Below are 13,827 nucleotides of genomic sequence, written 5' to 3'. Positions count from 1 at the left end.
ACTAGTACTAGTAAACAAGACAATCAAAATAAGCAAAAGTTTGTTTTCATTAACCAAGATAATTCTTAAGGAAATTATTAATCAAAATGCAGTGGGCTATTTAAAATGGCTTAGTATGTCGTGTCTAGTATAACTGTGATTAGATGTCAGTGTCATGTTTGCAGATTCTAACATTAAAAGTATAAGAAAATTACCTAAATAATTGAGAACTATATTATCCACAAAAAAATGCACTACACAAAACAGAAGGGTTTCTGTCCAGGGCTTTTGCTAGAGAGGATTTGAGCCCAATCAAGCCCTCACTCAAATGGAGTTTGATAATGATCAACAAAAAGCATTTTAGTCAAACACAAAGCATATGAAAAGCCCATCAGTGTTTATTAAAATAAAAATTAAAATATATGAAACATAAATAAGTGGTCTGAATCAGTAAACGTATATATAAATAAAGTATAAGATCCTATTAAAAAAAAATACCCTAGCCAATATACTAGTACATAAAAAAGTGTCAAACATTAAACTCATTAATTCATGCAAATAAAACATATAAAAAGTGGTTTACAAAATAGAATACAAATTAAAAGTCATCATAAAATTCCAAAGTAAATGTAATATGAATCAAGAATTAAGTAAACCTTAATAAATGAAGTGATTACAACAAAGATTAAGTGTTTGAAATACAAATCAATACAAATTACTTTACATTTGACAATTTCTACAGATGAATAGAATAGCAGTTGCTATGTACATAAAATAGACATTTTAAAATAAATACTGATGCATAAAACAAGTGTTTTAAAACGAGTGATCACATGGCTTTGTAAGAGACAAGCAAAGATGGAGATTTAGAAGAATGTTTTCTTAGCTGTATGATGCAGACTTTGAGGGCAAGAGTCACCCATAAAAGAATAAAACTTTAGGTGTTTGTTTTTTTTAATATTTAAAATCAGAAAACTAGAGCAGTGCCTGGAAAGTTTCGATTTTTCAGCCTATCTTAAGAGTTGTATGGATCAAATCTGTACCATTCAAAGCTGTTCTGATACACTGGATAGAACTTTAATGTTGCAGAAGTTTTCAATCGCTTTTCATCAACGTGATGTCAATTTTTTTAAAGAGATTTAAAAAAAACTTCCACTTCCTTGCATAGCTCTTAAAAATGTTTTTGTCATAATCAAGTAGTTTCACAGTTTCTGTATTCCAACTGGTAAGACCCTGGCCACATCCACAAATGCTGTTCTATTGTATTAATTACAACCAAAAGACTCATTAGGCCATACATTTTATCTGCTTTATTTGGATTACAACTAAATCCCTAAGTGTGCAAAGTGATCATTTTGTTTTAAGTACTATAAAGTGCTATTGTAAAAATCTACACAAAAGATGTCAATATTACTTTCTAGATGATCATCTTATCAACTGACGATTTATGAATCCTCGGCAATTATGATCACTCAGTAACTGGTAAGCCTGTGATAGGACATAGCCTGACTGTTCTAGATGTGGCTGCAGGTGCTTCCATCAATGTCTTGAAAAAAACAAATATTGATGAAAAGGACAGATTAAATCAAACATAATGGCAGGGTACATGCATACTTAAATTATACTATAATGCTATTGAAAGGACTAGTAACATGAAACCATTAATCCAACCAATTATACATGGCATGGAATGAAATTTGTAATACAACTTTTTTCCTATTAAAGGATTATGAATATAAAAAAAACAATTATTTGTTTAAATTGAAACATAAAATACTCTTGCCACTTGTACATAATTTATTTTAAAATCAATTTCTCACGGTGGAATACATTATTTTGCAATATTTCAGTATCATTAAAATGTCAAATCTGTGTTGACAGAATAGGACTTTAAAGGGACTATTTAATGCACTGGCCAACTGTATTCTCTTGAGGTACATGCCAATCTAACTCTGAATATAGAGAGCTTAAAACAAAATACAGAACAGTGAAAAATAAAACGAAAGAAAATCTAATCTACACCTAACTATATTTTGTCATCTTGTCAAAACTCTTCCTTTGATTCCTGAAAATCACTTATTCAATTCAACTTATTCAACTCACTGAAAGAATTAGTAACACTAAAGTATGTACTAATTTATTGTTACTCTTACATAAAGTACTAAATTGAAGTAAATACTCTTATACACAGCAACTTACTTTTAATCTTTCAACTTCTGTTTTTAGCTCCTTGATTTCTTGATGAAGTAAGCTTATTTCCGTGGCCACCTCAACCTTTAATGTGTCCAAACTTTGGGATAATTTTTTACATTCTCCACAGCCAGCTTGCTGTGAATCAGATCCTGAAAGGAAATAAGAATTATATTTTATTAACAACTGCTTTTATATATTGTTTATAAAGAGAAACAATAATATAATAACAATAGGTTGGCTTCCTTCAGCCAAAGAATGATTTTAGTTTATCTTAAAAGAAATGAGATGAAATCCTAGGCATCAGCTATGGCTAGAACAATGTTGGTATACAGCTATTGCCCCTCCTCCTTTCCATACAACTGATGTGTCCAAAAGAACAGCAAATACCAGATAAAGTTTAGATCAGCAGAGTTGCAGGTTCTGCCAGGATGTAGCCATGAGTGCTACAAGCTGCCCAAGTTACACCAGCTCATTTTCCAAAAGGGTTGATTCTTAAAGCCTTTCCAATGTTTTGGTTATTGCTGTAAAACTGCAGAGGATTGGATTCAGAATTTTTCTTCTCATAATAATAAATTATTATTATAGCTTTTATATAGCGCTACTTTCATGCTTATAGCATGCTCAGAGTGCTTTGGTCCAATCTCATTTGTGGACCAGTGGGAGGTGGGGGGGGGGGTGTATCTAGGAGTTGGTTTTCCGTGCTGCCTTTAGGCGCTCAGTAAACACAACTCTGCTCGAGTCAGGTGTCGAACCTCGACTCCCCTTCTAGGTAGCCAAGCCAAGCCAAGTTCAAGCGCACTTGGCCTCTCGAACACGCTTCTAGAAAGCCAGCATAACAACCAAACACCTTCACGTTTCTTTAATATCAGGCACTCATGTCCTAAAAATCTGTAAATTCAAAATCCCAGTCCTCACAGAGATTTGAATCCCAGAATCTCCAATTCAGAAACCAAGCACTTTACCACTTAGCCTTCTCATCTTAGCACTAATTACTATTAAATATGTTAACTAAATGTTTGTCACATTGAAACATAAAATTGAATGCTGTATGGTCAGAAAATAATGCAATGACATTTCAACCTTTCTCTGGTCTATAAAATGCTAAATTTATAACAGCTAAGAGATTCATATAATCTAATATCAGATAATATATTCATAACAAAAGATTATTTTTAATTATAAGTCAGAACTATTTTGGAAATGCTTTTCTTTTTTTACAAAGCTCATCTCAACTCACTCTGTATGTCTGTCTGTCTGTCTGGTAACATTTTTTTACACACCTTATATAAAAAAATGAACCAATCAGTCAATTAATTAAAGTAAAGATCCCCTTGCAGACCTTGTGATCATAGGGCTGATGATGTGAAGGTCATCTGTTTCGTTGGTCCACGGTTAATGAGTATGCCATGTGGCCAACACAATGACCAACCACCTTTTTTTCACCAACTAATGTCAGGTACCCATTAGAGCTAGGTGGACTCAGAGGCGCCCTAAGATACCAAAATAAATCCCAGTCTTCACTAGGATTCAAACTCGGAACCCCCGGTTTGGAAGCCAAGTGCTTTACCACTCAGCCACAGCACCTCCATCCACAACATGTAATTAGGTACAAATTATATTAATCGAAATGGAGGGATTAAATATAAAAAAAAATAAATAAACAAAAGAACATGTTATCTTACACTACTACCTGAATGAAGATTAAGTTGACTAATGATGTCAGAGTTGATACTATAACTTGACTTTTGAGACTGGCAGCTTTCATCATCACTACTCTCATTGGTAGGATCAAGATGCTCAGAAGTGTGCTCTGTAACAAGAAAAATAAAATAAATCTTTAAAAAAAAAATAGTTTATTAAGTAATGAGTTTGGATCAACAAAGTTCATAACAATGAGTTTGGATCAGTCATGTAACTAATTTGTTATAGATTTAGACTAACACTAATAAATCTGTGTGATTAGCAATATTTTTACCAACTGTTTTTGTTTAGCGCAAGTTCATGCTTTTAGCTTCTTCAATGCTCTTTAATCCTATCAATTGTCTGGACCAGTTGGGAAAGGGGTAGGAAGAAAATAGGGCTATCTGGGTGAATGTTACCAAAAGCACTTTTTAAATGCATTTTATTCAAACAAAAAGGTTAACAACTTGGTCTCAAACTCTTGGTCTCAAACTCGAGGGCTCAAGTTGATGCACTAAACACTGTGCCAGCAAACTGCTTATGAAAATAAGGTGTTTTTTTTTAGCTATGTTAGTTTTAAACTTTTAATTCTTTACACAAGGTATAAAGGGGACTAATTCAAGTTATACCACTACATCTGTCAAGTACAATATCTTTGTTTAATGCCAAATAAAATAATTATTTTTCTATAGCTAATTAACTTATTGATATTTTTTTTTTTTGATTTTTTTTTTACTGATTCTTGTTTTATTGGGTACAAGAGATACTTTTTCAAAATTTTCTCTTGATCCGAAGTAGGGTGTGGAGAAATAACTTTACCAGACAGAATGACATTCAGAGTGAGTTGATAAAGGCTTTGTAAAAATGTAAGCAAATACACATAGAGAATGTTTGCTGCTAAGCGTTCAGTAAATGTAAGATAATCGTCCCTTGCTCGCTATTTATAGTCAGCAAACAAAAATAGCTTATCATACTTTTTAAAACACAAAATGTTTTAGGTATAAAATTTCTTAAATTTTTATAAGAATGTAAACAGAGAAACAGAAACAAATAAAACAACAAAAAAAAAATTACCTAATCTGTGAATGTTTCGTAAGAGTTCGCAAACTTGCTCTTCTTTCCAAGAACTATTTATTTCATAAAGATCAAGAACTTTTCTAATGGTTTCATCCCCAAAAGAGTGCATCTTGTTGCAGTTATAATGGTTCACGCCGAGAATGTATTGCATACATATATGTAGTGATGTGCAGCGTTTGTTAGTACATTTTTTCTTTTCGTTATTGTAAAACCAACAAACTTGAGGTGTGGTTATCTTGCATCTACTGAGAGGACGTCGAAACAGCTGTCGTAACTCTACCTCATTGAGCCTATGTAGATTATGTTCTCTCAAAAGAATGCTGTTGTGTGGAGCTTGGAAATCATGGCCAAACATACAATTTTGTTTCTTGCTGAAACGGCACTCGTTACTCGACTTGAGGAGAAAATTGCGGCAAAGATGCAGTGCACCACATTTCCCACTACACTTTCTGTTGCTCCCGTTTTTCCCTTGCTTACAGTGGTATTCACACAACGTAAGTTTGGTTAATACTTTTATGGTTTCATTCCCAGTGTAAGGAGGGCAGCTTGCTGGTGAGGCACAGCCGTCAATTTGAAAGTTTTTCTCTCCTTCAATTAATAATTTCCAGATTAATTGCTTGATTTCTTCACTTTGAGTAAAATGAGTGAACAGTTCTTTCAGGCTCATCTCACCACTTTCCTTTTTGTTTAAAATTTGCACCAAAATGGCAGATTCTGTGTTTGCATCAGACTTTGGTAGCAAATGTTGATTCAATAGGGACGGAGGAGGAGATGATGTATAAAAAAAAGGTGAACCTATCAAACCATATCCAGGCAAAGGCATAGCCATGGTGTATCAATATGATCAAATTCTTGTTTATCCGGATAGGCGCATCAGTCAAAAATATATAATGTACAAGTCCTCTTTATTGGAATAAACAAATGTCCAAAGTAACCTATATTGATATAAAATAAAATATAAAATTAAAACTTTAAGAAAGAGGATTGTTAGAATATGTAACATGGCATATTATAGTTTCTAGTGTTAAACTATTAGATATAGACTAGATCTGTTTAGTGTTTTTTAGAATCTAGTAGCAGTCAAAATGAATTACGCACACCAAGAGTTGCGATAACATGAAAGCCAAAACGAGGAAAGCGAAAACAGGGACATCCTCGTATTACTTGGAGGACCTCAGAACAGTGGACACCAGGTGGGAGGAGGCTTCTGACATTGCCAGTGACAGATCTTTATGGAGACAGCTTGTGGCTCAATGCGCCGAACGGTGCGGGAGGACTTAAGTCCAAGTAAGCAGCATTTACTATAATAATAATATAATACAATAATTTGAATTTACTAGATCTAGTTTAAACAGCTCAAAACTAAGTATTGAGCTTAGATCTGGTAGTTAAAGTACTATATATGCATATCATATTATATAGGCTATGATATGATACGTTATATGGGGAGACAACTATACCTGGATCAGAGACTTCCTACAGAAGTGTACACTAAGAACTAGTATGTACATAGAAGTCTCAGGGGAAATAACCCTGATGCACTCAAGGGCTCATAAATGACCTAACAGTAAAAGTTAAGTTTCCCTTTTAGACCTTGTGGTCTATAGGACAGATGATGTAAAGGTCATCTGTTTCTCTAGCCTACAGTTAACGAGGGTGCCATGTCAGCTTTCTGCTTAAGTTTGCTATCATTTTTAGCAGGACTTTGCTGGGATAGCTTATGAGGCTAATGGTGGGGTAATTTTGGCAGAGTTGCAAGTAGCCTTTCTTTGGCAGGGTGATGATGCGTGATTGGGTCGAAAGCTTAGGCACTTCTCATGACTGCCAAAGCTTGATGCAATATTAAAAAGTGCATTTATCATGGTATTTCCTCCAGCAAATAGAATGTTGTCAACTCTGGCTAATTTTTCCTTTTTCAGGGATTTCACTGCTGACACTACTTTCCAGCGAAGAATAGGATATTTGTCGATGTTGGTTACTGCAGGGACTGAGTAGCTCTGGATCTCTTGTATGCATTATGGCCATATCCCAAGATTTTCAGGGCTCACAAAGACCTTCATTAACCCTTATAGCTCTGAGCTGTTTTACAATGAGTACATACAAAATAGAATTACAATTTTGATGTTTAGAGACTAAACTACCACACGCATTTTAAGGGTTAAGGGAACAGTGCCAGGGAGAGAAGAAGAGGCAGAGGGAAAGAAATGGGGAAGAAAAAATTAAAGAATGGACAATATGTCACTAAAAGAGATTCTATCAGTCAAAACAGATCATGTGTGGTACCCCAACAGTTCAACAGACTAAGAAGGTGAAGGTTGGAGGAACAGAAGATTTATTCACATGCAGTCTTTTAATGATCATGCTACTACACATGCTGATAGAACTAGCCTCTCCGCCAACATGTCTAATATTCAATGTTTTCAACATCTTCCTTGGTGCCACCCCATGGCTCCAGACATTTGCTTGAAACTATTGAACCATAACGTCACCAAGATAAGGCATTCATCTATTGATCTGCAACACATAGCACTATAATATAGAGACCATCATTGTCTTCCAGCCCAGTGCTATTTTTGCGTATACTGATGGGTCAGCATCAGTGCCTTGGGAAGAGCAGGCTATGAAGCCTAGAGTTTCTCTATTGACATACTAACAGTAACAGCTAATTATTAGTAGGCCTAATTAGTATTAAGGAAGGCTTTAGTCAAACACTTTAATACGTTTAATTTTTATAGTCTTAATACTACAATTTAAGGGGATTCAGTTGCTGAGTGGTTAATAAGTTAAGCACTTGGTTTCAAACCTGGAGTCAGATCATTATTATATTCCTATAATCCTATATGTTAGTATGTATAACCTTTTTGAGTCTATTATAAATAAGTAAATTATAGTAGTCCAATGGCGGCTATGGTCTATATAAATACATCTAGATTATTATAGATTACTACTAGATCATTCTAGATCTACCTATCTATTATTGTAATACAGTTTTCAGGTTTAGAATCTAGACCAGTATACTCTCTACTCGAGAATGTCTAGATCATGGAATGTTTCAGTTTCATTACAGTCAATCGCCGTAACGAAATTTAACTATCAACACAAAAATCATGTGACTGGGAAAAAAAAAACTCTTAACTGGAAATGACTGTGCCGTCTAAAAATAGCTCATAACTCTGTATGCAATTTCCCGATAAACACGAGATATTTCCGTATTTTATGAGTTTTAAAAAAAAAGTTTCAGTTGCTAGATTATAAACTTATCAAATTTATATGCCATACATGGGCGTAGCCAGGATTTTTGTCTCCCCCCCCCCCCGCGAAAATTTTGTAAAAATGTATTTATATGTGTGTGTGTACATAATCTTTATTACATTCTGACCCTTCATTCTTTCGGAAGACGTTTAGGCCTACTGTGCCCTAGAATAGGTTTTTCCTGGAGTTAGTGGAATAGGTGTAGATTCCCCGCCATTACTAGCAAGGGGGTCTGGGGGAGCCCCGCCGTCAAGCACTATTTCTGGTATTGAAAGCCAACAAAATGCTTATTCTGACGTATCTGATGTGCATTTTCCTGCTATTAAAAAGTTTAATTTCAAAAACCTAATGTGCTGCATTTGCCGTCAAGCTGTTTCCATAAAAATCTGTCACTGACTCACTGGTAATGTCTGAAACCTCTTTCCACCTGTTCTGAGGACCTCCATGAATGTGTGGCGTCAAATTGTACTAGGATGTCATCGCAACTCTACTTATGCCTAATTCATTTTGTCGGAGAACATGTCCCACAAACCTCATGCGACGCTCTTTCACAATCTTACTAAGGGGTCGACTCCCAGTTCGGCAAAGGATTTCCTTGATTGAGACCCGATCTCTATAACTGACTCCTAAAATCTGTCTTAGCCATCTTTGTTGAGCCACATTTAGTGTTTTTCAATTTCGGCAGATGACTATTCACTGCACTTTATTAATGGAGCCCCGCCACTTGTAGAAATGTGTAACCTCTCTTGAATACGCTCTTGGAATTAAGTGACTGTAGTTTGCTTTAGATTTTATATCGAAAAGGGAACTTTTATCTTCAAAATCATCTGTTGGGGGTTTTAAAGTAAAAAATCTCTGGAGTTTTTTTTTTTAATTCAAAACCCCATTTAGCTACGATAATAGAATTTAGTAACTGTAGTTTGCTTTAGAATAATATTGAAGATAAGAGGTTTTCCCACCTCAAAATGCTCTGTAGGGGGATCTTAAACTCAGAACCATCTGGAGGGATTTTAAACTTTAAAAAAAAAAGCCATCTGTAGGAGAGGGGTTTAAACTCAAAACCCCCAATTGGATTGGCTACGCTCAAATAATTTTAGTACTAATTTTGCTTTTTTTATATTGAAGAGGTCTTTTTTTTAGCATCAATTTTTTTATATAATTAAGAGGTATTTTTTAGCTTCAATCTTCAGTGGAGGGGAGTTTAAACTTAAAACCCCTTTGACTACGCTCATAACATTTTGAGTGCGTAATTTGCTTTTTTTTATATTGAAGGGGAAATTTTTAGCTTCAAACCCTACTGAAGAAGGGGGGGGGGGGGGTAAACTCAAAACCCCTTTGGCTATGATCATAGAATTTTGAGTGAGTAATTTGTTTTTTTTTTTTTATATTGAAGAATGGGTTTATTGTAAATTTTGGAGGGGGTTTTAAAAATCAAAATCTTCCTTAACTGTGCTTTTGGAATTTGGGGATTGTCGTTTGCATTTTTTGTTTGTTTTATAGAAGATGGTGATTTAACTGTATAAACCCCTTTGTAGAGGGTTTTAAACTCAAAACCCCCTGGTATGCCTTAGTTGTGCTGGGGCAAGTGATGGTTTAGTATTAAAATCTCACCTAAGAAAAACAAAATCAAAGCTAAAAATCAGTCACTAAATTACGGTCCCCTCCCCCCTGCCGGGGGGGGGTTGAACCCCAAGAACCCCCCCTGGCTACGCCCATATATACTAGAGTATTTTGATCACGGACGGCCAGGGGTGACAAAATCGGTCCAATTACCTAACATACAGATCCATTAGGCTACCGTGAAAACACTAAAAAAGGTCTTTCTAAAATCCCCAACGAACACAATTACACTTCGCTCAAGTCATTGGTAAAGAGGCAATGTCCGCATTTACCGTCGGTATTTACACTCCTGGCCAATTTTCTGCGTTGTCAAGGCGCAGGATCAATACCAAAATCATTATCAAAAGGGGGAATAACCTAGTTGTTGTTTTTTTTTAAATACCGACTTTAATCACGGATAGAAAGAAAGAAACTAAAAGAAATAAGAGCTGTAGAGCTCACAGACCTATATAAAATACCGACCGTAAATACGGAGAGCTAGATTGAATAAACAACTAGGAATATACACTATTGCTAGCATAGTTTTGAATTGGGGGGGGGGAGAGAATATATTACTATATAAGTAATAAATATATTCTTATTAATTACATCTGGGTATGTGGCATTTGTATTTGATATAGACTAGGTCTAGGTACAGATTTTTTGGATTAAAATTTAATTTAATACGCTATCAACATGTAATATTTCTAAGTTAAAGTTGAGATTAATCAAATGAATAAATGTTTTTCAATTACTTATAGTTTCAAACTGAAATAACCATCTTCTAAGTAGAACACACAAAAAATAAGAGCACAAATTTGAATAAGGAGAAATAATTTAATTCAGTACTGTTAAACATAATGTAGTCTCAATGTAGAAGGCACCCAAAGCCACATGTTTGTATCATGTAAGATTGCATAACCATGCTTGACACAACACTCAAGCTTTGCCTATAATACAAAACAAAACAAAAAATATTTTATTAAATGTTCAATGTTAAATGCATGTGGAAAAACATTTTTTTTCCTCATGAAGGAATGGTGCACTGCCTGTGATTCTCTTGCTTTCTCTTTCCACACTTAAAATTAAAATCCTAGAAAAATTATTAAAGATGAACAATACAAAATTTGCGATATTAATTTAAAGTAAAAAAAAAATAAAAAATTTCTAGATTACTAGTCATAAATAAGATAATCAATGAGAAATTGAAACTAATTTGAACATTTTTAACTACAACTACAAAAGGTTTAAATACATTTTTAGATGTAGATTGTTACATACAGCCTATGATGTCATTTCCTGCCGATTTCTTGTTTTGATTCATGCAAAACAAGGACTATCCTGTAAATATTATTAAGCTCATAAATTACTCATGTATTTAGCCAGTCAGCCAAGACTGTTGCCCAGGGTGTGGCATTCGATGAGCCATACATGAGCTAGGTAGTTGAGAAATGTAGGTGAATGACTATTCTTAAGTTGAAAGAATATGGCTGTCATTCACCTTTCTCACTCAACCTACACCCCGGGTTAGTAGTTAGTAAAAACATGTCCGCGCGCGTCGATTTGCAGCGGCATTTTATCCCATACGGTAGAAATCACTTTCTGCGAGTCACATTTGATTCTAATTTCACTCAAAGCTCACAACCAAAACCAAAACTCATAACCCAACATTCAATCCTAACCTCTGACTTTCAGACAAGGCAAAATCTAAACAATCGATTTACCATTTCTCGTGGTCAGTCAGAATTAGTAAGGTTAAAAACATGCGAAAAAAACAACATGCACAATAATAATTTCTTTTAGCAGAGAATTCTGAAAAGAAAATCAAATTTTTTTATCTGGTGTAAGATAATATTCAAAAATATTTTATATTATATCTAGAAAGCTGAAAAATAGATGAATTGTCATAATTGCAGTTATGTGAATCGACAGTTCCATTATATCTGAAAAAAAAAAAATATTTTTAAAAAATAAATAAGTTATGGCTTTTATATAGTGCTACTTTCATGCTTATAGCCTGCTAAGAGCGCTATGGTCCAATCTCATTTGTAGACCAGTTAAAGCGGAGGCGGGGTATCTGGGAGAAGGTTTTCTGTGCTGCCTTTTAGACGCTCAGTAAACACAATTTTGCTTGAATCAGGAGTCGGGTGTCAAACCTCGAGCCGCCTTCATAGGTAGCAAAGCCGAGCAAAATTCAAGCGTACTTAGCCTCTCGACCATGGTTCCGCACGCTATAACGAAGTGAAACTATGCTAAACAAATGAAATAAATCAAATAGTTGACACTTGTACAGAAGTTAGATGTATCTTTCATTTTATGCTTGTGTGTTTTAAAGGGAGAAAAAGTTTTTCATTAACCTTTAGGAAGAACATTTTTACATTTGTAATAAAAAATATGCAAAGGTAAACAGGAACAAATGTATAATGTATGATCCCTTTCAGTGATTATATGAACATATAACCAATTGTCTCATAAGACTTGTGTTTAACATTAGATATAATTATATAAGAAGATACATGACACCAATTACAAAAAAACTTGTTCCTTTGACAATTAAACCATTGAACAATACGTAACTTATTTTTGTCCATTTCGCATGTAATATTAAAGAGAAACTGGGGTATAAAAGTATATCTTGGGTGCTATTGTACAATTGTTTGCTCAAATCATGTACTGTTTTATGTAATGCACAATTGTAAAACAAATTTCCTCACGGATAATAAAGATTATTATTATTATAAAACTGCATTTTTATACCCACAGAAACAAGATATCACAATCATAATGCATCTCTCTCTTGTATGTAACAACACAGAAATCTCAAACTAAATATTTTCTCACAGGAACACTAAAAGATGGTAAAGATACTACTTAGAAGTGATAGTACATTAAGAGGAAAGGGATTGTATAAAACTAAAAAATTAGTGTAAGATCAAAAGGACTAAATGACCAAATGCTGGATCGTGTTATAAATAATTACTAGCATTGTCATACAAGAGGAGGTCCAGAAGTTTAGCATTTTAAAATCAAAGTTAACATGTTTTCTTTGGTGTTCATTGGATGCAACCATTTTGTTGATGTAGCGCAACATTTATTTTAAAACATGTATTACATGTCCCGCGCTTTTACACCAGCATAGTTCATTTCTTTTCTGCCTCGATAGAGAACAACATCGGACAGATAAGTTAACTTAAGACTATTTTGTGTTAATTGTTTTTTATTTTTTTGTTTGTTTTGTAGCTGATGAAGGCCTCGTGGCCCAAACGTCCTTTTTTTTACTTGGTCCAGCAGAGTTACATATATGCATGTCTTTCGTATGTATTACCAAGTGATGTAATGGAATTCAATAATGTATTGTGTTTGTTTAATCACACGTGCCACAGTAGTCAACAAAGCACATGAAGTACAACACCAAGAAAATGCAAAAATAGTCCATTTTAGCATTTCAAAACTCAATTACCACATGAATGTTCTGTGCTTAAATGCAAAAAGAGGTATGTGCTTAGCACAGTGTAAATATTAAATCACACATGCCCCAACAGAACAAAGCACATGATATACAACGGTAAATAAAATTGCAAAACAATACTGTAAAGTTAAGCATTTCAAAACGCATTATTACCTAATAAATTATGGATGATTTAATGCAAATGGAGTTATTTGCACAGCCCAGTGTGAATGATATATGACACATGCCCCAGTGATCAACAAACCACATGATATACAAAGGTAAATGAAATATAGTCCAGTTTAGCATTTTAAAACTCATTATTGCCAAATGAATATGTGATTTAATGCAAAGAGAGTTATGTGCGCATCATTGTGAATGTTTAATCACACATGCCCCAGAGGTCAACAAAGCACATGAAGCACAACGAAAAAAAAAAAGCAAAAATATAGTCCAGCTTAGCATTTCAAAATGTATAAATACCAAATGAATGTTGTGTGCTTTAATCTATAAAGAGTTTTGTGCGCAGCAGAGTGAATATTTATGTAATCACACATGCCCCAGTAGTCAACAAAGCACATGAAGTACAACACCAAGAA

General features: G+C 34.2%; 1 protein-coding gene across 5 annotated transcripts; it reads right to left on the bottom strand.

The window, feature by feature from the left end:
- Positions 1-357: 357 nt before the first annotated feature.
- On the bottom strand, positions 358-9,977 carry LOC129922464 (uncharacterized). 5 transcript variants are annotated; one of them, XM_056008669.1, is made up of 5 exons: positions 9,955-9,977; positions 4,927-5,864; positions 3,863-3,982; positions 2,179-2,321; positions 358-1,525 (listed from the first exon to the last, which is right to left on the bottom strand). In XM_056008669.1, the coding sequence occupies exons 2-5, from the start codon at positions 5,756-5,758 to the stop codon at positions 1,448-1,450; spliced, it is 1,173 nt and encodes a 390-aa protein (XP_055864644.1). In that variant the 5' UTR covers positions 5,759-5,864; positions 9,955-9,977; the 3' UTR covers positions 358-1,447. The 5 variants fall into 5 exon arrangements, with proteins under 5 accessions (XP_055864644.1, XP_055864641.1, XP_055864645.1 ...); XM_056008666.1 differs by lacking the exon at positions 9,955-9,977 and adding an exon at positions 7,897-8,054; XM_056008670.1 differs by lacking the exon at positions 9,955-9,977 and adding an exon at positions 7,897-8,054 and having other exon boundaries at positions 3,905-3,982.
- Positions 9,978-13,827: the final 3,850 nt, after the last annotated feature.

Source organism: Biomphalaria glabrata, chromosome 13 (assembly GCF_947242115.1).
Source record: "Biomphalaria glabrata chromosome 13, xgBioGlab47.1, whole genome shotgun sequence".
Classification (NCBI taxonomy): Eukaryota; Metazoa; Mollusca; class Gastropoda; family Planorbidae; genus Biomphalaria; species Biomphalaria glabrata.
The sequence above is the reverse complement of the archived record's forward strand: the minus strand, read 5'-3'. Positions and strand labels throughout refer to the sequence as shown.

What these genes read in the sequence shown, in the direction of transcription:
- LOC129922464 (XM_056008669.1), bottom strand. Translation starts at nt 5,758, where the DNA reads ATGGCTATGCCTTTGCCTGGATATGGTTTGATAGGTTCACCTTTTTTT. An exon ending in ACGAAACATTCACAGATTAG is followed by an intron (nt 3,983 to 4,926) that starts GTAATTTTTTTT and finishes TTCTTGTTACAG; the next exon opens with AGCACACTTCTGAGCATCTT. An exon ending in TCAACTTAATCTTCATTCAG is followed by an intron (nt 2,322 to 3,862) that starts GTAGTAGTGTAA and finishes ATTTCCTTTCAG; the next exon opens with GATCTGATTCACAGCAAGCT.